The sequence below is a fragment of the Salvelinus alpinus genome, chromosome 27, assembly GCF_045679555.1.
Source record: "Salvelinus alpinus chromosome 27, SLU_Salpinus.1, whole genome shotgun sequence".
Classification (NCBI taxonomy): Eukaryota; Metazoa; Chordata; class Actinopteri; order Salmoniformes; family Salmonidae; genus Salvelinus; species Salvelinus alpinus.
In genome coordinates, this window is record NC_092112.1 from 34,826,692 (window position 1) to 34,852,135 (window position 25,444).

The 25,444-nt window shown below is 38.9% G+C and overlaps 1 protein-coding gene across 3 annotated transcripts in view; it reads left to right on the plus strand.

The window, feature by feature from the left end:
• Positions 1 to 6,526: 6,526 nt before the first annotated feature.
• Positions 6,527 to 25,444, plus strand: part of LOC139556455 (kinesin light chain 1-like) — a 42,884-nt gene continuing 23,966 nt past the window's right edge. For 2 of the 3 annotated variants that reach the window (XM_071370425.1, XM_071370426.1), the window contains exon 1: positions 6,527 to 6,673. In XM_071370425.1, coding sequence (XP_071226526.1) covers positions 6,583 to 6,673 — 91 coding nt within the window. In that variant the 5' untranslated portion in view covers positions 6,527 to 6,582. The remainder of the gene's footprint in view (positions 6,674 to 25,444) is intronic. The other variant, XM_071370427.1, reaches the window with a different exon arrangement.

Genomic DNA, 25,444 nt, shown 5'->3' on the forward strand with positions numbered 1-25,444 from the left:
GTATGGGTATTCGGAACACGGCCGCTGTCTAAGGCACTGCTCCAGAATCTCCCTTAAGTGTTCAATTGGGTTGAGACCTGGTGACGGAGATGGTCATGACATATGGTTTGCGTTAGTTTATGCTCATCAAACCATTCAGTGACCACTCGTGTGCCCTGTGGATGGGGGCACTGTCATCCTATGGGGGGCATAACCATGGTAGCCAAAATAATGGCCTGCCCAGCATTTTTATACATGACCCAAACCATGATGATGTTAATTGCTTAATTAACAGAGGAACCACAACTGTGTGGAAGCACCTACTTTCAATATACTTTGTATCCCTCATTTACTCAAGTGTTTCCATTATTTTGGCAGTTATCAACTCTAGCTGCTGTTCCGTTCTTATACATACATTGAGTGTACAAAACTTTATGAACACCCTCCTAATATTGATTATATTTTTATGATTTTCTTTAACCTTTATTTAATTAGGCCAGTCAGTTAAGAACAAATTCTTATTTACAATGACAGCTACCTTGTCAGCTCGGGGATTTGATCCAGCTACCTTTCGGTTACTGGCCCAACGCTCTAACCACTAGGCTATCTGCCACCCTGAGTTGCACCCCCTTTTGTCCTCAGTATTATCAGGATCAGAGAATAACAGCTTTCCTCTGTCCCAATCCAATAGCACTCTGATCTTCTGGGGTTTTTGTCTCACTGTGAGGGGAGTCTGTCCCTTAGGGTCGTGTATGCATCATACCAGTGCTTTATTCCCAAGATTTCATCCCAGGGCTGGTTCCCTTCCTGAGAACAGACTCTGGCATCACACGGACAATCCAGTCTGTACTGTCTCCAACCGCAATATCACAACTGTGTGTCCCTGAGTCAAAGCCCTTTGAGCTCAGGATAATTTAATCAAATCTCTCAGGTTGTCAGGAAGCTGCTGTGTTTCTCTACGGTCTGTGCTATCTGGGATCCTTGGGACGTCCCTACCCCGTTGAAGTTGAAATGTAAAATGGTTTAGGGTAGGGACGTCCTAAGGATCCCGGTTTGCTCTAACCGTTTCTCTACTGTATCTCACACTGGTGAGATCATTAGAGAGGATGAGATGTGGGTGAGCAGTGTTGGGACCCATAGTCACGGGAGCTAAACAGAGCACTGTAGTATGACCTTGTAAAACAAGACAAAAATGTTTTTATTTTATATATATATATGGTGTCTCAATTTGTACGAAATGGTATACTGTAATTTCCAGCAGAGGTGTGTGTGTGTGCTCGCTTTTTATTTAAAAATGTAATTTCCATTATGTAATCACAAAACAACACTTACTGTACTATCTCCTGTATCTTCTCCCAGACCCTGAACTTCAGCCTCTCTAGGTGTTTGGTCATGTCTGTCAGCGCTCCTGAAACCCTCTGGATCTGGTAGTGTGCTCTGGAAAAACATTCAGGAGTCAGTGCTGCTGTGGGGTTGTGTTCAGAACCGCAGAGAGACCGCAGCTTACCTTTCCAAGGTGGCCTTGTAGTTCTGTAGAGGAACAACATAGCAGTTAATCAATATTATCAACATAGTTATCAAAGAAATCTAAAGAATGTCTACCAAGGACAGATGTTGGTTCTTACCTCAGGAATGAAATGTCTTCAGCTCTCATCTCCCCATCTATGGTTCTGATTGATTGTGTCAGAAAGTCATACCTCTCCCATCTGTCATCTGACTCTTCTGTTCCTCTTCCTCCCTCAGAGTAGCTATCCTGCTTGCTTTTTCATCTCGTAGAAACTGGTGGCGTTTTCTAAAACTCCTCCATCAGCTTCTCAGTGTGATGGACTTGTCAAAAGGTGGAAAATGTAACAGATTGTTTGGATCTCGGTTGAGCAGGCCGAGTAAAGTAGAGGCAAACAGTTTAACGATTTATTATATTAAAGGGTAAATTCAGCTGTTTTAGCTCTATCAAATCATTTCTGTAACAATTAAATACCTTACTGTGATTGTTTAAGTAGCCTGGCCTTCAGTTAAATTACCTAGTGGCGTCATGGTTGTAATGTTAATATTTTTATGCATTTGATAATTCAACATTATTTTTAAAAACCTGCAGAAAATCTGGTGTTTCTATGTCAATGGTTTTGTTATATTTCAGTCTTCTGTGATGTAATATTGGGATGCAAACTCAAAATTGAGTACATTTCAACTCTGTATCTGACATGGTACAGGTGTCTTCATTTTTTTTAAAGCCCAAAACCATGTGAGGTGTATGCTTTTGTTTCAAAGTAGATTTGTTTAAGACTACCAAGAAACACTGTGTGACCTTGATTTAGCCCACTGCAGTAAAATGATATTATAATGGCCTAAAAGAAACAAATAGCTTCTAAGCAAAGGGCAATTTTTCATGCAAGTCTTTTGCTAGGACTCTCAGGGAGTGGTCTGAGTGGGGAGGGGAACACAAATGTGCTATTATTGGCAGAGTTTTGGAACTTTTTTTTTATTAGTCTAACTAATTTACTGCATGGTGATGTCACCATGAAAGCCAAAACTCCATCCCACCGAAACAGGCTGAAATGTCAGGTGTTCTTTTAAACAGCTCTTGCACTAAAAGGGTATTATCACAATTTCACATTATTCCAACCTCAGTGTGGAAATACATAAAATAAATCAAATGTTTGACTGAACTGGGCCTTTAATGCATGGTTTAACAAGTTAAAATGTTCAACAGTAGCCAACTCTGGTTCAGGAACACATTCACAAACCATGCATTTAAAATGTACCAAATACACAAAGAAAACAAAAAGCACAGGAGGTGATGCAGCCCAGTAGGCAGTATTTTCTTTCCCACATCTTCAAACTCACAAGACTCCATTACCCACATGTGCCAAGGAACTACCAAACAACTTTTCCCAAACTTGGCCATGGGGACCCCCAGGAGTGCACATTTTGTTCTTTTGCCCTAGCACTACACAGCTGTTCAAATAATCAAAGCTTGATGATAAGTTGGTTATTTGAATCAGCTGTGTAGTGCTAGGGCAAAAACTCAAATGTGCACCTACCGTGAGCAGAAGTCCCTCAAACAGAAAGAAACAGGGTTTAAATACATGCCAGGTGTAAAATCAGTCAGTCCATTATCCAATCAAATTGCTTGTTTAGTCAATGAGGCAATTATTCACTATATAATCAAAAGTTGTATCTTTCTCATCTTTTTATATGCTCTACTGTTTGATCACAAGTTAATTTAACTTCCTAAAATAACTTCCAGCTTTTCCTCTAAGGTCCAAAGTCCAGTCTTGAGTTTAGCCTGAAATAAAATCTTTCTTTACTGAAAGATTGAATTAGTCAGTGTCATTTCCCAGGGGTGCACAATTATTATCTTCACAGCGCTTACAACCTTTAAAAGTCTAAGATGGTCATACCATGGATCACTTAGCTATTTGAGTTTAAATTTTAGGGCCCCTTTTAGGTAACAAAAAGATATAGAAAAATGATTTGATCAAATATTTAATTTGGCCTTTACTACTAATACCTCAGAAATGCATTGAATACACATCCATAAGTGGTAAAAGAGAATCAAAAAATGGATCATAAATAAGGTTTGAAGTGTCTGTCCTATATCTAGACGATATAAGAAAGCTCAGGAAATATTTTTTACCTTCAGACGAGTCCCGTCATCGTGAGAGTCTTCCCTTTCCATAGAGTGGTCATAATAGTAGCCAAATCGTCCGGACGCTACTGACGTTTTCATGAGAACACAGCTTTTCGGGATGTCTCATGGTCTGACAAACACAGCTGTAGCTCGGCCACCTTCCACCGCAGATACGGAAGGCCGCAATAGCCAGATGCAGTACATTGAGATGCAGCCCATGCAAAATAGCTCTAGCTTAAACTGACAGATTTATGTTTTTTTTTTATTGTGTTACTTAGATTGACGCACGGGTGCGTCAATAGACTCTTTAAGGATTCTGATTTCTCCAATTGATTTATTAATGTTGTTAAAAGGCTATAGAGAAGAAGTCCACAAACATGATTAACCTGCTCTGATAAAAAGGCAAAGGCCAGAATAAATAATGACCCTTGAGGACCATATTTATAGTTTGCTTATTATCTTCTTATCCTGTGCAGCTTCATCTATGGAACAGAACTTGTGGTTTGTGTGTTTCCTGGAAGTCTGACAGACAAAACAGACAGGCTGTTTATCCTCCAGACAGAAGAGTTTCCCACTGGGCACAGATGTCTTTTATGAGGGAGATCTGGCCAAGAGGGCAACGTCTATTCCATGTTGGTTCAATGTCATTTCATTGAAATTATGTGGAAACAATGTTGATTCAACCATTGTGTGACCGGTGGGTTGAGTTTCTTACTGTGCAGAATGTCGAGCAACTCTTCTGAAGCTCTCTGACTTCCCTCCTGTAAGAAGGCCTCAAACAGGTTTTTTAAAACCAGGTTACATGGATGTTCGTGTCTTGACGATCCACTTCTGCAAACTGGACACTCCTTACTCATTCCCTTTCCAGTATTCCTGCAGACAGATTTTACAGAAGCTGTGTCTACACGACAGGAGGACAGGATCCTTGAAGATGTCACAGCACAGGAGAGATCCTTTGGGAGAAACAGTCTGGAAGCCATTTTCTCACGCAGTCACACTCGAGGCGTCAGTAATGCCCTAAGAAAGGTTACTTTCACTTTTAAAGACTCCCCCTTGTTTAGTAGCAGAGCTATATTGACAGTTTTAGTGATTTCTCCTCCAGTAACTACTCTGAAATGTTGACATTAATGAGTCATGGGTCTAGTGTCAGGTAGCCTAGTGGTTAGTGCGCTGGGCCAGTAACCGAACGGTTGCTGGTTTGAATACTCGAGCTGACATGGTGAGAGAAAAAATCTGTCCATGTGCCCTTAATCAAGGCACTTAACCCTAATTTGCACCGGGTGCGCCGTACTACTATGGCTGACCCTGTAAAACAACACATTTCCCTGCACCTATCATATATACACTGAGTGTATAAAACATTAGGAACACCTGCTCTATCCATGACAGACTGACCAGGTGAAAGCTAAGATCCCTTATTGACGTCACTTGTTAAATCCACATTCATTCGTGTAGATGAAGGTTAGGAGACAGGTTAAAGAAGGAATTTTCAGCCTTGAGATAATTGAGACATGGATTGTGTATGTGTGCCATTCAGAGAGTGAATGGGCAAGACAACATATTTAAGTGCCTTTGCACAGGGTATGGTATTAGGTGTCAGGTTTGAGTGTGTTAAAAACTGAAACACTGCTGGGTTTTTCACTCTCAATGTGTGTATCAAGAATGGCCAACCTGACACAACTGTGGGAAGCATTGGAGTCAACATGGGCCAGCATCCTTGTGGAACCCTTTCGACACCTTGTAGAGTCCATGTCCTGACGAATTGAAGCTGTTCTGAGGGCAAAAGGGTGCAACTCAATATTAGGAAGGTGTTTCTAATGTTTTGTACACTCTGTATATACAGTACATAAGTCCTTTGTTGAACACATTGGGCAAATAGACACCAGTAGAACAGAGCTAAATGTTACAGTGCTGCAATGAGTTTTACTTCCTGTAATAAGACTATCTTGACTGTATTACCTCTGTATTATTGGAGGATCTTTGCAGTGTTAGACATACAATAGCATGGAGTTCTGAGAGAACAGAGTAAATGAACCAGTATGTGAGTCAGCTGTGTTTTACTGTGCTGTGATGTACTTTACCCTGTACAGATCAGGTGAGTGCTGTATTTCCTGAGGTTTTCTAATACAGGTGTTTGAGGAGTGGAGCTTTGAGTGAAGAAGGAATCTCCATAAGGAACACAGATACTTCTATCATCCACAAGATTATGCCACAGGGACAATTCATGTTTAATACAACAATGAACAGCAAATAGGCAGATGGAACATTGCTCTTTTTTAATCTACTTGAATGTGGTATGGAATAACAAGGACTGCATTAAAAAAAAAAAAATGTTTTATTTATTTATCCAACAAGTCCCATTGAGGTCAGAATACCTCTTTTATGAGTGAGATCTGGCCAAGAGGGCAGCTCAATAAAAATCGCACACGTATCATACACAGCACAGTAAGATTGACTTGGCTAACTTTGCATACAAGTTCTGAATAATGTCTGTTATTTAAATGAGTTTGTATACTCTTTAATCTGTGCAGATGTTGCTGAGACATATGTGGATCTCTTATTGATTAGGATATACTGAATAAGCTTTGATTTGATAAACATATATACATGATGTTAAGAAAAAATGATTCATTAAAACTAACTTATAAATTATGAGGGAGATGAGAGGCTAATATAAAAGTATGTTGTCTATATTCAATAGATCAATTGATAGAGGCTGTATAGGTAAGCATTACACTGTTAGTATACAAATAAGAACCCCAAAGGTTTCCCACCGTGGCAATCACTTTGAACCCCAAATGGTTCACGTTTTCCTAGAGTGCATTACATTGTAGCCTAAGAGATATTTAATTTAAAATCAACGTACCTATGGGGGAGGGGGAGATACGGGGCTGAGTATGTGTGCACTTTGAGTCCTGGGCCAATTTGAGCACGTAGCCGGAGTTTGTCGGACGATATACGCTATCGATTGGATGTTTTCCACAGAACTAAAGCGATGTCAAACAGACAACACCGACGATACCCAGTGTCTTCAGTCGAAAGGAATCCACTCCACATTTAGAGGTACGTGAATGTAGGCTACTTTGGCGTACCGGTAACACGTCGTTATGTGAATGTGTTTGCGCCTATACAGTTTATAGTGGTCTCGATGAAGCTAGACGTTCGTCTGCTCATTATTTTATGATGTGCATGAAATTCCCTAGAAATAAAATGACACAAATATTTTCAGTAAGCATTCGGGTATAATGCATAATGATGCAGTTATAATGCATTAAAATGCCTACTTGTCAGCAGCAACATATTATGACCACTTTATAATGACTTATAATCATCTTAATGATCTGCTAAATAACAGCCAGTTTGGTTGAGAAATTTATTCATAGAGAGACACAACGCAAGCCTTGTTATAAGACATTACAGTTGAAGTCGGACGTTTACATACACTTAGGTTGGAGTCATTAAACTCGTTTTTCAACCACTCAACACATTTCTTGTTAACAAACTATAGTTTTGGCAAGTCGGTTAGGATATCTACTTTGTGCATGACACAAGTAATTTTTCCAACAATTGTTTACAGACAGATTATTTCACTTATAATTCAATGTATCACAATTACAGTGGGTCAGAAGTTTACATACACTAAGTTGACTGTGCCTTTAAACAGCTTGGGAAATTCTAGAAAATTATGTCATAGCTTTAGAAGCTTGTTAGGCTAATTGACATAATTTGAGTCAATTGGAGGTGTACCTGTGGATGTATTTCAAGGCCTACCTTCAAACTCAGTGACTCTTTGCTTGACATCATGAGAAAATCAAAAGAAATCAGCCAAGACCTCAGAAAAAGAATTGTAGACCTCCACAAGTCTAGTTCATATTTGGGAGCAATTTCCAAACACCTGAAGGTACCACATTCATCTGTACAAACAATAGTACGCAAGTATAAACACCATGGGACCACGCAGACGTCATACCGCTCAGGAAGGAGATGCGTTCTGTCTCCTAGAGATGAACGTACTTTGGTGCGAAAAGTGCGAATCAATCCCAGATCAACAGCAAAGGACCTTGTGAAAATGCTGGAGGAAACAGGTTCAAAAGTATCCATATCCACAGTAAAATTAGATCTATATCGACATAACCTGAAAGGCCACTCAGCAAGGAAGAAGCCACTGCTCCAAAACCGCCATAAAAAAGCCAGACTACGGTTTACAACTGCACATGGGGACTAAGATCGTACTTTTTGGAGAAATGTCCTCTGTTCTGATTAAACAAAAATAGAACTGTTTGGCCATAATGACCATCGTTATGTTTGGAGGAACAAGGGGGAGGCTTGCAAGCAGAAAAACACCATCCCAACCGTGAAGGACGGGGGTGGCAGCATCATGTTGTGGTGGTGCTTTGCTGCAGGAGGGACTGGTGCACTTAACAAAATAGATGGCATCATGAGAATGAAAAATTATGTGGATATATTGAAGAAACATCTCAAGACATCAGTTAGGAAGTGAAAGCTTGGTTGCAAATGGGTCTTCCAAATGGACATTGACCCCAAGCATACTTCCGAAGTTGTGGCAAAATGGCTTAAGGACAACAAAGTCAAGGTATTGGAGTGGCCATCACAAAGCCCTGACCTCAATCCTATAGAACATTTGTGGGCAGAACTGAAAATGCGTGTGCGAGCAAGGAGGCCTTACAACCCTGACCCAGTTACACCAGCTCTGTCAGGAGGAATGGGCCAAAATTCACCCAATTTATTGTGGGAAGCTTGTGGAAGGCTACCCGAAAGTTTCACCCAAGTTAAACAATATAAAGGCAATGCTACCAAATACTAATTGAGTGTATGTAAACTTCTGACCCACTGGGAATGTGATGAAAGACATAAAAGCTTAAATAAATCATTCTCTCTACTATTATTCTGACATTTCACATTCTTAAAATAAAGTGGTGATCCTAACAGGAATTGTGAAAAACTTAAGTTTAAATGTATTTGGCTAAGGTGTATGTAAACCTCCACTTTCAACTGTATAACAAGTTATAAACCATTATACCTGGATAAAGTATTACCATATTTTAAAAGTATCAATATCTGATACAGGAAATAATATTCTGACAATAATTTACAAATTGAAAGATACATATTCAAATAACCAAGTATTATTCAATTCAGTTAAAAAGGTCCTCATCCCTGTTTTATATGCAGAGAGGAAGGCCAAAATATGTCTTTCTATTTGCCACCATTATATTACAAGTATGTCATTGACATTACAAATAGACTATACAGTGTACAGCACATAGCCTACATCAGGGATTTACAATCCTGTTCCTGAGAGCTACCCTGTATGTTTTCGCTCCGACCCCAGTTGTAACTAACCTGGTTCAGTTTATCAACTAGCTAATTATTAGAATCAGGTGAGCTAGATTGGGGTTGGAGTGAAAACCTACTGTATGGTATCTCTCCAGGAACAGGATTGGAGAGCTCTTCTCTACATTCTAGTAGCTTCCTGGCAGAAGTACCTTTTTAAGAGATGCTTACAGTGAACAACAGTGGTAAAGATCTCTTTCACCACTGTTTTCATTGCATGTTCATTGAGTTAGAAATATTATTGGTTAGGTAAGGTGTCAAGGCACCTGTGTACAGTTTATATTATTCACGTTGGAACCTGGACATATAATATATATGATATAATTTGTTTGACAGTAGTAAAACGAACCCCCTCCCCAACATAAAAAAATATGTTCACATTACTTTTCATAATAACTTGCTGTGGCTTCCTGTGTAATGCATGCATCTACTTGTGAGTTACATTTATTCTGTACCATTGGGGAGAAAGAGTGGGTTGAGAACCAGAAATCAGAATCTTTGGTTCAATATTGAACAAGGTTACCAAAAAGTGCACAGTGAATAAGGAATAATTTGTGGGAAAGCTATCTCCTCGAAACGAGGTTGGTGAATCTTTGTGTGTTTACTAATGTAGCATCTCTGATTCAATCCCTGTCACTCCATTCATTCAACCACCTCAAAGACAATTGGTGTACCCTTTTGTATGAGTTGAATAACTGTCTTTAGGCCAACACACAGCAGTGATCTAAGTGCCACACTATGATTATACTAACCTAAAGGATATTTGTGCTGTTTCCCCAAATGAGCAAATTAATATAAACAATTGACCTTCATTGTTCATTCGAGGCTTACATAATGAAACCAGTATAGAGATGTGAGACAAGACACTGAGTGTGCCCCTGATGGGCATATGTATATTTTTATTTATGTAACCAGGAAAAGACCCTTGAGGTTTTGTGAGGATCACCTGGCGAGATGTCAGGAGTGTACACATAACACAAGAGCACAATACAATACATTAAAAACACTTACAATGGTCAATGACATTTTCTTCTATCAGAGCTTTAAACTCAGACAGCGACACTCTCTACTCCAGTTTTAAAGTATTTTGTAGCTGGTATGAAATGTATAAGGGCCCCGATCCCGACTTAAGAATTTATGCCTTTCCTACGTACTTCTCAGTATTTGGTATTCAGACTTACCTTATTTGGCTCTGCAGGTGTGGCTACCTTGCGCGTTCTGAATACATTTCATTCAAGCGCTGAAAACCCTCCCACTTCCTGGCCAACAGATTTTTAATTCAATGGGGTTTTCAGTATATTTATCTTAAGCCATCCCTTTTAATGTGATGCACCTTTTAGTTCGAATTTTGTCGACACGCTAGAATATATTGAGAGTACAGGTTCAGAATAATAGGGATCAATTAAAGAAAACCGTCTAAATATATGCATATTCGTCTCTGTTTCAGCATCAATTGGTAGAGAAAAAATTATGTCGATTATTTAGGTTTAGGAAGGTATTTATGAATCATAAAAAATGGTTTCGAGAGCCTTTACTCATGAAAGAAATTGACACATTCAGTGATTCAACCCATGTTAAGGTTGGAAGATTATTGTACATATAATTATAATAAGGGGAATAGTGTACAATAGTAGCCTATTCCCTGGTCTATTGCCTGCACTATCCATGAAACTGTCTGGTGACGCGGCCTAGTATTGCGCAATGGGTCGGTTTCAAACTGTTACGGCTTGCTCTGCGCTCCATTTCATTATGATTTAATTAGCCTACATTTCTTTTTTTATATATTATCAACTGTTACTAATGATCCTCAGCAACAAGCACATGGCCATGACGGCGTTTACAGAGGAAGAAAATGAAGGTAAATGAAACCATATGGAATAATAATGTAGGCTATACCAACTGAAGGGAACTAACAGTAAATTGGCAGTTTAATTTGTTTGGTTATTAGGCCTACTGATTGTCAATACTGATATTTAACATGATATAAATAGGAGACAGAGAAAGTCAGGGTAGCCTATAATGAAGACATTCGAGAATGCCCATCCCTGCAAGTTAAAAGGCCATACAATTTCAATTCTGCATAATGGCACAGGATTTCATAAACTTTACTGCTTCAGTTTGCTGCCATATGACTGGTTTCACATTCCCTTATCCAAAAGGATTACTCATTTATTACCTAGCTCTTATCAACTTGTAAATGACAGTGCATGGAGAATGGTGTAATTTCTATCAGAAGTAGATCATTTTTCCACTTGGAACAGGTATGTTCGCTAGACCTTATTCTGTAGACACAGCTCTGCCACACCTTCATTTATTCCATCTCCACCCAAAACGAATAGCGGGTGAATAGCATGCTATTCTCATGCCTAAGTTCAAGACTGACAAACATTATGTTGTGTAACTAACATACTGTATCCGTTATATCGCAACCATTGTGTCAAATGCATTGTACATCAGTTGTAAAGCCTGAGTATGCACAGAGCTTTTCTGCTTCAGTTTGCTGCCGTTTGGGATAGGGGGCAGCATTTTCACGTTCGGATGAAAAGCGTGCCCAGAGTAAACGTCCTGCTACTCAGGCCCAGAAGCTAATATATGCATATTATTAGTAGATTTGGATAGAAAACACTCTGACGTTTCTAAAACTGTTTGAATGGTGTCTGTGAGTATAACAGAACTCATATGGCAGGCGAAAACCTGAGAGAAATCCAACCAGGAAGTGGGAAATCTGAGGTTTGTCGTTTTTCAACTCATTGCCTTTCTAATATACAGTGTAAATGGGATCATATTGCACTTCCTAAGGCTTCCACTAGATGTCAACAGTCTTTAGAACCTTGTTTCAGGCTTCTACTGTGAAGGGGGAGAGAATAAGAGCTGTTTGACTAAGGGCTGGTCATGCGCGTGGCCGTGAGAGCGACCTGCATTTCATTGCATTTCTAAAGACAAAGGAATTTTCCGGTTGAAACATTATTGAAGATTTATGTTAAAAACATCCTAAAGATTGGTTCTATACATCGTTTGACATGTTTCTACGAACTGTAATATAACGTTTTGGACTTTTTGTCTGAACATTCGCCTGGACTTGCACGCGCCTCGTGAGTTTGGATTTGTGAACTAAACGCGCTAACAAAAAGGAGATATTTGGACATAAATGATGGACTTTATCGAACAAAACAAACATTTATTGTGGAACTGGGATTCCTGGGAGTGCAGTCTGATGAAGATCATCAAAGGTAAGTGAATATTTATAATGCTATTTCTGACTTCTTTTGACTCCACAACATGGCAGGTGTGCTTTTTTCGTAAAGCTTTTTTGAAATCTGACACAGCGGTTGCATTAAGGAGAAGTACAGTATATCTTTAGTTCTGTGCATAACACTTGTATCTTTTATCAAAGTTTATGATGAGTATTTCTGTAAATTGATGTGGCTCTGCAAATTCGCCGGATGTTTTCGAGGCACAACATTACTGAACATAACGCGCCAATGTAAACTCAGATTTTTGGATATAAATATGAACTTTATCGAACAAAACATACATGTATTGTGTAACATGAAGTCCTATGAGTGCCATCTGATGAAGATCATCAAAGGTTAGTGATTAATTTTATCTCTATTTCTGCTTTTTGTTACTCCTCTCTTTGGCTGGAAAATGGCTGTATGTTTTTTCGTGACTAGGCTCTGACCTAACATAATCATATGGTGTGCTTTCGCTGTAAAGCCTTTTTGAAATCGGACACGAAGCAACAAAGCATTCTATGTTTTGTTTTCTATGTTTCTTTATTTCTATGTTTTGGCCGGGTATGGTTCTCAATCAGGGACGGCTGTCTATCGTTGTCTTTGATTGGGAACCATACTTAGGTAGCCCTTTTCCCTCCTTTCAGTGTGGGAAGTTAACTTCTACCGAGTCAGAAACCCGGATCCGGGAGCACCCCCCACCCCCCACCAGTAAAAAAGCTGAATAGCATAGCTAGCATAGCGTCACAAGTAAATAGTAGCATCTAAATATCATTCAATCACAAGTCCAAGATACCAGATGAAAGATCCACTTCTTGTGAATCCAGCAATCATTTCTGATTTTTAAAATGTTTTACAGGGAAGACACAATATGTAAATCTATTAGCTAACCACGTTAGCAAAAGACACCATTTTTCTTTGTCCACCATTTTTTCTCTCCACCAGTAGCTATCACCAATTCGGCCAAATAAAGATATTGATAGCCACTAACCAAGAAAAAACCTCATCAGATGACAGTCTGATAACATATTTATTGTATAGGATAGTTTTTGTTAGACAAATGTGCATATTTCAGGTAGAAATCATAGTTTACAATTGCACCCACCATCACAACTCGACTAGAATAAATACAGAGAGCAACGTGTATTACCAATTTACTCATCATAAAACATTTCATAAAAATAGACAAAGCATAGCAATGGAAAGACACAGATGTTGTGAATTCAGACAATATTTCAGATTTTCTAAGCGTTTTACAGCGAAAATACAATAAATTGTTATATTAGCATACCACATGTGCAAACGTTACCCCAGCATGAATTCATGGCAACGGGAGCGATAACGTTATGATCACCAAAATATATTAATTTTTTCACTAACCTTCTCAGAATTCTTCCGATGACAGTCCTGTAACATCATATTACAACATACATATAGAGTTTGTTCGAAAATGTGCATATTTAGCCACAAAAAACCGTGGTTATACAATGAGAATAGTAGCAAAACTGGCCTGAAAATGTCGGGCGCTATATTTGAGAGTGATCTAGTCTAATCGATAGCTAATCATAAACTTGACTAAAAAATACAGGGTTGACAGGAATCGAAAGACAAATTAGTTCTTAATGCAATCGCTGACTTACATTTCTAAAATTATCCTTACTGTGCAATACCGGGTCCGCCAAGCGAAGCTACACATAACAAAATGGCGATATATGCGTTTAAATTTTTTCAACAGAACAGCGATTTATCATCATAAATAGTTCTTACTGTGAGCTGTTCTTCCATCAGTATCTTGGGCAATGTATCCTTTCTTGGGTCTAATCTTCTTTTGGTCGAAAGATGTCCTCTTGTCCTTCGAAATGCCCACTAACGTTCGACCGGGACCCCGAAACGTGCCCGGCGCTTCAAAGTGCATCACAAAGCAATGCCTCAAAATCGCACTAAACGGATATAAATTGCTATAAAACGGTTTAAATTAACTACCTTATGATGTCTTTAACACCTATAACGAGTAAAAACATGACCGGCGATATATAAGTGGCTAAACCAACGCTTGGAAAGAGAGCCAGTGCGACGTCCATCTCGCGTCAGGCGCAGCAGGAAAAGAACGGTACATCCGGTCTTTCGCGTTTTATACGGGCCCTGATTGCGCAATCGACTCCATTCAAATTGTCACCTCTTACTGACATCTAGAGGAAGGCATGGGCAGTGTTTGTATCCTCATAGGATTTACAGGGACTTTAAAACTGACCTGGGACCAGAGGCCAAAATTTCTGAAATCTCACTCCATATCAGGAAAAGTGCTGTAGAATGAGTTCTGTTTCACTCAGAGACATAATTCAAACGGCTATAGAAACTAGAGAGTGTTTTCTATCCAATAATAACAATAATATGCATATTGTACGAGCAAGAATTGACTACTAGGCAGTTTAATTTGGCAATGTCAAAAAAAATAAAGTGCTAACAGCACCCCCTATTGACAAATTAACTTTCTTAGAGGCTTCATAGCCCTGTTAAGCTTCACGGTCGTGTTGTATTGTTTATTGTTTTGTTGGCGACATTCAAATAAAAAAGAAATATGTATGCTTACCACGCTGCACCTTGGTCCGCTTCTTCCAGCATCGGCCGTGACACATATGACTGGTTTCACATTCCCTTATCCAAACGGATTACTCATTTATTACCTAGCTCTTATCAACTTGTAAATGACAGTGCATGGAGAATGGTGTAATTTCTATCAGAAGTAGATCATTTTTCCACTTGGAACAGGTATGTTCGCTAGACCTTATTCTGTAGACACAGCTCTGCCACACCTTCATTTATTCCATCTCCACCCAAAACGAATAGCCGGTGAATAGCATGCTATTCTCATGCCTAAGTTCAAGACTGACAAACATTATGTTGTGTAACTAACATACTGTATCCGTTATATCGCAACCATTGTGTCAAATGCATTGTACATCAGTTGTAAAGCCTGAGTATGCACAGAGCTTTTCTGCTTCAGTTTGCTGCCGTTTGGGATAGGGGGCAGCATTTTCACGTTCGGATGAAAAGCGTGCCCAGAGTAAACGTCCTGCTACTCAGGCCCAGAAGCTAATATATGCATATTATTAGTAGATTTGGATAGAAAACACTCTGACGTTTCTAAAACTGTTTGAATGGTGTCTGTGAGTATAACAGAACTCATATGGCAGGCGAAAACCTGAGAGAAATCCAACCAGGAAGTGGGAAATCTGAGGTTTGTCGTTTTTCAACTCATTGCCTTTCTAATATACAGTGTAAATGGGATCATATTGCACTTCCTAAGGCTTCCACTAGATGTCAACAGTCTTTAGAACCTTGTTTCAGGCTTCTACTGTGAAGGGGGAGAGAATAAGAGCTGTTTGACTAAGGGCTGGTCATGCGCGTGGCCGTGAGAGCGACCTGCATTTCATTGCATTTCTAAAGACAAAGGAATTTTCCGGTTGAAACATTATTGAAGATTTATGTTAAAAACATCCTAAAGTTTGGTTCTATACATCGTTTGACATGTTTCTACGAACTGTAATATAACGTTTTGGACTTTTTGTCTGAACATTCGCCTGGACTTGCACGCGCCTCGTGAGTTTGGATTTGTGAACTAAACGCGCTAACAAAAAGGAGATATTTGGACATAAATGATGGACTTTATCGAACAAAACAAACATTTATTGTGGAACTGGGATTCCTGGGAGTGCAGTCTGATGAAGATCATCAAAGGTAAGTGAATATTTATAATGCTATTTCTGACTTCTTTTGACTCCACAACATGGCAGGTGTGCTTTTTTCGTAAAGCTTTTTTGAAATCTGACACAGCGGTTGCATTAAGGAGAAGTACAGTATATCTTTAGTTCTGTGCATAACACTTGTATCTTTTATCAAAGTTTATGATGAGTATTTCTGTAAATTGATGTGGCTCTGCAAATTCGCCGGATGTTTTCGAGGCACAACATTACTGAACATAACGCGCCAATGTAAACTCAGATTTTTGGATATAAATATGAACTTTATCGAACAAAACATACATGTATTGTGTAACATGAAGTCCTATGAGTGCCATCTGATGAAGATCATCAAAGGTTAGTGATTAATTTTATCTCTATTTCTGCTTTTTGTTACTCCTCTCTTTGGCTGGAAAATGGCTGTATGTTTTTTCGTGACTAGGCTCTGACCTAACATAATCATATGGTGTGCTTTCGCTGTAAAGCCTTTTTGAAATCGGACACGAAGCAACAAAGCATTCTATGTTTTGTTTTCTATGTTTCTTTATTTCTATGTTTTGGCCGGGTATGGTTCTCAATCAGGGACGGCTGTCTATCGTTGTCTTTGATTGGGAACCATACTTAGGTAGCCCTTTTCCCTCCTTTCAGTGTGGGAAGTTAACTTCTACCGAGTCAGAAACCCGGATCCGGGAGCACCCCCCACCCCCCACCAGTAAAAAAGCTGAATAGCATAGCTAGCATAGCGTCACAAGTAAATAGTAGCATCTAAATATCATTCAATCACAAGTCCAAGATACCAGATGAAAGATCCACTTCTTGTGAATCCAGCAATCATTTCTGATTTTTAAAATGTTTTACAGGGAAGACACAATATGTAAATCTATTAGCTAACCACGTTAGCAAAAGACACCATTTTTCTTTGTCCACCATTTTTTCTCTCCACCAGTAGCTATCACCAATTCGGCCAAATAAAGATATTGATAGCCACTAACCAAGAAAAAACCTCATCAGATGACAGTCTGATAACATATTTATTGTATAGGATAGTTTTTGTTAGACAAATGTGCATATTTCAGGTAGAAATCATAGTTTACAATTGCACCCACCATCACAACTCGACTAGAATAAATACAGAGAGCAACGTGTATTACCAATTTACTCATCATAAAACATTTCATAAAAATAGACAAAGCATAGCAATGGAAAGACACAGATGTTGTGAATTCAGACAATATTTCAGATTTTCTAAGCGTTTTACAGCGAAAATACAATAAATTGTTATATTAGCATACCACATGTGCAAACGTTACCCCAGCATGAATTCATGGCAACGGGAGCGATAACGTTATGATCACCAAAATATATTAATTTTTTCACTAACCTTCTCAGAATTCTTCCGATGACAGTCCTGTAACATCATATTACAACATACATATAGAGTTTGTTCGAAAATGTGCATATTTAGCCACAAAAAACCGTGGTTATACAATGAGAATAGTAGCAAAACTGGCCTGAAAATGTCGGGCGCTATATTTGAGAGTGATCTAGTCTAATCGATAGCTAATCATAAACTTGACTAAAAAATACAGGGTTGACAGGAATCGAAAGACAAATTAGTTCTTAATGCAATCGCTGACTTACATTTCTAAAATTATCCTTACTGTGCAATACCGGGTCCGCCAAGCGAAGCTACACATAACAAAATGGCGATATATGCGTTTAAATTTTTTCAACAGAACAGCGATTTATCATCATAAATAGTTCTTACTGTGAGCTGTTCTTCCATCAGTATCTTGGGCAATGTATCCTTTCTTGGGTCTAATCTTCTTTTGGTCGAAAGATGTCCTCTTGTCCTTCGAAATGCCCACTAACGTTCGACCGGGACCCCGAAACGTGCCCGGCGCTTCAAAGTGCATCACAAAGCAATGCCTCAAAATCGCACTAAACGGATATAAATTGCTATAAAACGGTTTAAATTAACTACCTTATGATGTCTTTAACACCTATAACGAGTAAAAACATGACCGGCGATATATAAGTGGCTAAACCAACGCTTGGAAAGAGAGCCAGTGCGACGTCCATCTCGCGTCAGGCGCAGCAGGAAAAGAACGGTACATCCGGTCTTTCGCGTTTTATACGGGCCCTGATTGCGCAATCGACTCCATTCAAATTGTCACCTCTTACTGACATCTAGAGGAAGGCATGGGCAGTGTTTGTATCCTCATAGGATTTACAGGGACTTTAAAACTGACCTGGGACCAGAGGCCAAAATTTCTGAAATCTCACTCCATATCAGGAAAAGTGCTGTAGAATGAGTTCTGTTTCACTCAGAGACATAATTCAAACGGCTATAGAAACTAGAGAGTGTTTTCTATCCAATAATAACAATAATATGCATATTGTACGAGCAAGAATTGACTACTAGGCAGTTTAATTTGGCAATGTCAAAAAAAATAAAGTGCTAACAGCACCCCCTATTGACAAATTAACTTTCTTAGAGGCTTCATAGCCCTGTTAAGCTTCACGGTCGTGTTGTATTGTTTATTGTTTTGTTGGCGACATTCAAATAAAAAAGAAATATGTATGCTTACCACGCTGCACCTTGGTCCGCTTCTTCCAGCATCGGCCGTGACACATATGACTGGTTTCACATTCCCTTATCCAAACGGATTACTCATTTATTACCTAGCTCTTATCAACTTGTAAATGACAGTGCATGGAGAATGGTGTAATTTCTATCAGAAGTAGATCATTTTTCCACTTGGAACAGGTATGTTCGCTAGACCTTATTCTGTAGACACAGCTCTGCCACACCTTCATTTATTCCATCTCCACCCAAAACGAATAGCCGGTGAATAGCATGCTATTCTCATGCCTAAGTTCAAGACTGACAAACATTATGTTGTGTAACTAACATACTGTATCCGTTATATCGCAACCATTGTGTCAAATGCATTGTACATCAGTTGTAAAGCCTGAGTATGCACAGAGCTTTTCTGCTTCAGTTTGCTGCCGTTTGGGATAGGGGGCAGCATTTTCACGTTCGGATGAAAAGCGTGCCCAGAGTAAACGTCCTGCTACTCAGGCCCAGAAGCTAATATATGCATATTATTAGTAGATTTGGATAGAAAACACTCTGACGTTTCTAAAACTGTTTGAATGGTGTCTGTGAGTATAACAGAACTCATATGGCAGGCGAAAACCTGAGAGAAATCCAACCAGGAAGTGGGAAATCTGAGGTTTGTCGTTTTTCAACTCATTGCCTTTCTAATATACAGTGTAAATGGGATCATATTGCACTTCCTAAGGCTTCCACTAGATGTCAACAGTCTTTAGAACCTTGTTTCAGGCTTCTACTGTGAAGGGGGAGAGAATAAGAGCTGTTTGACTAAGGGCTGGTCATGCGCGTGGCCGTGAGAGCGACCTGCATTTCATTGCATTTCTAAAGACAAAGGAATTTTCCGGTTGAAACATTATTGAAGATTTATGTTAAAAACATCCTAAAGATTGGTTCTATACATCGTTTGACATGTTTCTACGAACTGTAATATAACGTTTTGGACTTTTTGTCTGAACATTCGCCTGGACTTGCACGCGCCTCGTGAGTTTGGATTTGTGAACTAAACGCGCTAACAAAAAGGAGATATTTGGACATAAATGATGGACTTTATCGAACAAAACAAACATTTATTGTGGAACTGGGATTCCTGGGAGTGCAGTCTGATGAAGATCATCAAAGGTAAGTGAATATTTATAATGCTATTTCTGACTTCTTTTGACTCCACAACATGGCAGGTGTGCTTTTTTCGTAAAGCTTTTTTGAAATCTGACACAGCGGTTGCATTAAGGAGAAGTACAGTATATCTTTAGTTCTGTGCATAACACTTGTATCTTTTATCAAAGTTTATGATGAGTATTTCTGTAAATTGATGTGGCTCTGCAAATTCGCCGGATGTTTTCGAGGCACAACATTACTGAACATAACGCGCCAATGTAAACTCAGATTTTTGGATATAAATATGAACTTTATCGAACAAAACATACATGTATTGTGTAACATGAAGTCCTATGAGTGCCATCTGATGAAGATCATCAAAGGTTAGTGATTAATTTTATCTCTATTTCTGCTTTTTGTTACTCCTCTCTTTGGCTGGAAAATGGCTGTATGTTTTTTCGTGACTAGGCTCTGACCTAACATAATCATATGGTGTGCTTTCGCTGTAAAGCCTTTTTGAAATCGGACACGAAGCAACAAAGCATTCTATGTTTTGTTTTCTATGTTTCTTTATTTCTATGTTTTGGCCGGGTATGGTTCTCAATCAGGGACGGCTGTCTATCGTTGTCTTTGATTGGGAACCATACTTAGGTAGCCCTTTTCCCTCCTTTCAGTGTGGGAAGTTAACTTCTACCGAGTCAGAAACCCGGATCCGGGAGCACCCCCCACCCCCCACCAGTAAAAAAGCTGAATAGCATAGCTAGCATAGCGTCACAAGTAAATAGTAGCATCTAAATATCATTCAATCACAAGTCCAAGATACCAGATGAAAGATCCACTTCTTGTGAATCCAGCAATCATTTCTGATTTTTAAAATGTTTTACAGGGAAGACACAATATGTAAATCTATTAGCTAACCACGTTAGCAAAAGACACCATTTTTCTTTGTCCACCATTTTTTCTCTCCACCAGTAGCTATCACCAATTCGGCCAAATAAAGATATTGATAGCCACTAACCAAGAAAAAACCTCATCAGATGACAGTCTGATAACATATTTATTGTATAGGATAGTTTTTGTTAGACAAATGTGCATATTTCAGGTAGAAATCATAGTTTACAATTGCACCCACCATCACAACTCGACTAGAATAAATACAGAGAGCAACGTGTATTACCAATTTACTCATCATAAAACATTTCATAAAAATAGACAAAGCATAGCAATGGAAAGACACAGATGTTGTGAATTCAGACAATATTTCAGATTTTCTAAGCGTTTTACAGCGAAAACACAATAAATTGTTATATTAGCATACCACATGTGCAAACGTTACCCCAGCATGAATTCATGGCAACGGGAGCGATAACGTTATGATCACCAAAATATATTAATTTTTTCACTAACCTTCTCAGAATTCTTCCGATGACAGTCCTGTAACATCATATTACAACATACATATAGAGTTTGTTCGAAAATGTGCATATTTAGCCACAAAAAACCGTGGTTATACAATGAGAATAGTAGCAAAACTGGCCTGAAAATGTCGGGCGCTATATTTGAGAGTGATCTAGTCTAATCGATAGCTAATCATAAACTTGACTAAAAAATACAGGGTTGACAGGAATCGAAAGACAAATTAGTTCTTAATGCAATCGCTGACTTACATTTCTAAAATTATCCTTACTGTGCAATACCGGGTCCGCCAAGCGAAGCTACACATAACAAAATGGCGATATATGCGTTTAAAATTTTTCAACAGAACAGCGATTTATCATCATAAATAGTTCTTACTGTGAGCTGTTCTTCCATCAGTATCTTGGGCAATGTATCCTTTCTTGGGTCTAATCTTCTTTTGGTCGAAAGATGTCCTCTTGTCCTTCGAAATGCCCACTAACGTTCGACCGGGACCCCGAAACGTGCCCGGCGCTTCAAAGTGCATCACAAAGCAATGCCTCAAAATCGCACTAAACGGATATAAATTGCTATAAAACGGTTTAAATTAACTACCTTATGATGTCTTTAACACCTATAACGAGTAAAAACATGACCGGCGATATATAAGTGGCTAAACCAACGCTTGGAAAGAGAGCCAGTGCGACGTCCATCTCGCGTCAGGCGCAGCAGGAAAAGAACGGTACATCCGGTCTTTCGCGTTTTATACGGGCCCTGATTGCGCAATCGACTCCATTCAAATTGTCACCTCTTACTGACATCTAGAGGAAGGCATGGGCAGTGTTTGTATCCTCATAGGATTTACAGGGACTTTAAAACTGACCTGGGACCAGAGGCCAAAATTTCTGAAATCTCACTCCATATCAGGAAAAGTGCTGTAGAATGAGTTCTGTTTCACTCAGAGACATAATTCAAACGGCTATAGAAACTAGAGAGTGTTTTCTATCCAATAATAACAATAATATGCATATTGTACGAGCAAGAATTGACTACTAGGCAGTTTAATTTGGCAATGTCAAAAAAAATAAAGTGCTAACAGCACCCCCTATTGACAAATTAACTTTCTTAGAGGCTTCATAGCCCTGTTAAGCTTCACGGTCGTGTTGTATTGTTTATTGTTTTGTTGGCGACATTCAAATAAAAAAGAAATATGTATGCTTACCACGCTGCACCTTGGTCCGCTTCTTCCAGCATCGGCCGTGACACATATGACTGGTTTCACATTCCCTTATCCAAACGGATTACTCATTTATTACCTAGCTCTTATCAACTTGTAAATGACAGTGCATGGAGAATGGTGTAATTTCTATCAGAAGTAGATCATTTTTCCACTTGGAACAGGTATGTTCGCTAGACCTTATTCTGTAGACACAGCTCTGCCACACCTTCATTTATTCCATCTCCACCCAAAACGAATAGCCGGTGAATAGCATGCTATTCTCATGCCTAAGTTCAAGACTGACAAACATTATGTTGTGTAACTAACATACTGTATCCGTTATATCGCAACCATTGTGTCAAATGCATTGTACATCAGTTGTAAAGCCTGAGTATGCACAGAGCTTTTCTGCTTCAGTTTGCTGCCGTTTGGGATAGGGGGCAGCATTTTCACGTTCGGATGAAAAGCGTGCCCAGAGTAAACGTCCTGCTACTCAGGCCCAGAAGCTAATATATGCATATTATTAGTAGATTTGGATAGAAAACACTCTGACGTTTCTAAAACTGTTTGAATGGTGTCTGTGAGTATAACAGAACTCATATGGCAGGCGAAAACCTGAGAGAAATCCAACCAGGAAGTGGGAAATCTGAGGTTTGTCGTTTTTCAACTCATTGCCTTTCTAATATACAGTGTAAATGGGATCATATTGCACTTCCTAAGGCTTCCACTAGATGTCAACAGTCTTTAGAACCTTGTTTCAGGCTTCTACTGTGAAGGGGGAGAGAATAAGAGCTGTTTGACTAAGGGCTGGTCATGCGCGTGGCCGTGAGAGCGACCTGCATTTCATTGCATTTCTAAAGACAAAGGAATTTTCCGGTTGAAACATTATTGAAGATTTATGTTAAAAACATCCTAAAGATTGGTTCTATACATCGTTTGACATGTTTCTACGAACTGTAATATAACGTTTTGGACTTTTTGTCTGAACATTCGCCTGGACTTGCACGCGCCTCGTGAGTTTGGATTTGTGAACTAAACGCGCTAACAAAAAGGAGATATTTGGACATAAATGATGGACTTTATCGAACAAAACAAACATTTATTGTGGAACTGGGATTCCTGGGAGTGCAGTCTGATGAAGATCATCAAAGGTAAGTGAATATTTATAATGCTATTTCTGACTTCTTTTGACTCCACAACATGGCAGGTGTGCTTTTTTCGTAAAGCTTTTTTGAAATCTGACACAGCGGTTGCATTAAGGAGAAGTACAGTATATCTTTAGTTCTGTGCATAACACTTGTATCTTTTATCAAAGTTTATGATGAGTATTTCTGTAAATTGATGTGGCTCTGCAAATTCGCCGGATGTTTTCGAGGCACAACATTACTGAACATAACGCGCCAATGTAAACTCAGATTTTTGGATATAAATATGAACTTTATCGAACAAAACATACATGTATTGTGTAACATGAAGTCCTATGAGTGCCATCTGATGAAGATCATCAAAGGTTAGTGATTAATTTTATCTCTATTTCTGCTTTTTGTTACTCCTCTCTTTGGCTGGAAAATGGCTGTATGTTTTTTCGTGACTAGGCTCTGACCTAACATAATCATATGGTGTGCTTTCGCTGTAAAGCCTTTTTGAAATCGGACACGAAGCAACAAAGCATTCTATGTTTTGTTTTCTATGTTTCTTTATTTCTATGTTTTGGCCGGGTATGGTTCTCAATCAGGGACGGCTGTCTATCGTTGTCTTTGATTGGGAACCATACTTAGGTAGCCCTTTTCCCTCCTTTCAGTGTGGGAAGTTAACTTCTACCGAGTCAGAAACCCGGATCCGGGAGCACCCCCCACCCCCCACCAGTAAAAAAGCTGAATAGCATAGCTAGCATAGCGTCACAAGTAAATAGTAGCATCTAAATATCATTCAATCACAAGTCCAAGATACCAGATGAAAGATCCACTTCTTGTGAATCCAGCAATCATTTCTGATTTTTAAAATGTTTTACAGGGAAGACACAATATGTAAATCTATTAGCTAACCACGTTAGCAAAAGACACCATTTTTCTTTGTCCACCATTTTTTCTCTCCACCAGTAGCTATCACCAATTCGGCCAAATAAAGATATTGATAGCCACTAACCAAGAAAAAACCTCATCAGATGACAGTCTGATAACATATTTATTGTATAGGATAGTTTTTGTTAGACAAATGTGCATATTTCAGGTAGAAATCATAGTTTACAATTGCACCCACCATCACAACTCGACTAGAATAAATACAGAGAGCAACGTGTATTACCAATTTACTCATCATAAAACATTTCATAAAAATAGACAAAGCATAGCAATGGAAAGACACAGATGTTGTGAATTCAGACAATATTTCAGATTTTCTAAGCGTTTTACAGCGAAAACACAATAAATTGTTATATTAGCATACCACATGTGCAAACGTTACCCCAGCATGAATTCATGGCAACGGGAGCGATAACGTTATGATCACCAAAATATATTAATTTTTTCACTAACCTTCTCAGAATTCTTCCGATGACAGTCCTGTAACATCATATTACAACATACATATAGAGTTTGTTCGAAAATGTGCATATTTAGCCACAAAAAAACGTGGTTATACAATGAGAATAGTAGCAAAACTGGCCTGAAAATGTCGGGCGCTATATTTGAGAGTGATCTAGTCTAATCGATAGCTAATCATAAACTTGACTAAAAAATACAGGGTTGACAGGAATCGAAAGACAAATTAGTTCTTAATGCAATCGCTGACTTACATTTCTAAAATTATCCTTACTGTGCAATACCGGGTCCGCCAAGCGAAGCTACACATAACAAAATGGCGATATATGCGTTTAAAATTTTTCAACAGAACAGCGATTTATCATCATAAATAGTTCTTACTGTGAGCTGTTCTTCCATCAGTATCTTGGGCAATGTATCCTTTCTTGGGTCTAATCTTCTTTTGGTCGAAAGATGTCCTCTTGTCCTTCGAAATGCCCACTAACGTTCGACCGGGACCCCGAAACGTGCCCGGCGCTTCAAAGTGCATCACAAAGCAATGCCTCAAAATCGCACTAAACGGATATAAATTGCTATAAAACGGTTTAAATTAACTACCTTATGATGTCTTTAACACCTATAACGAGTAAAAACATGA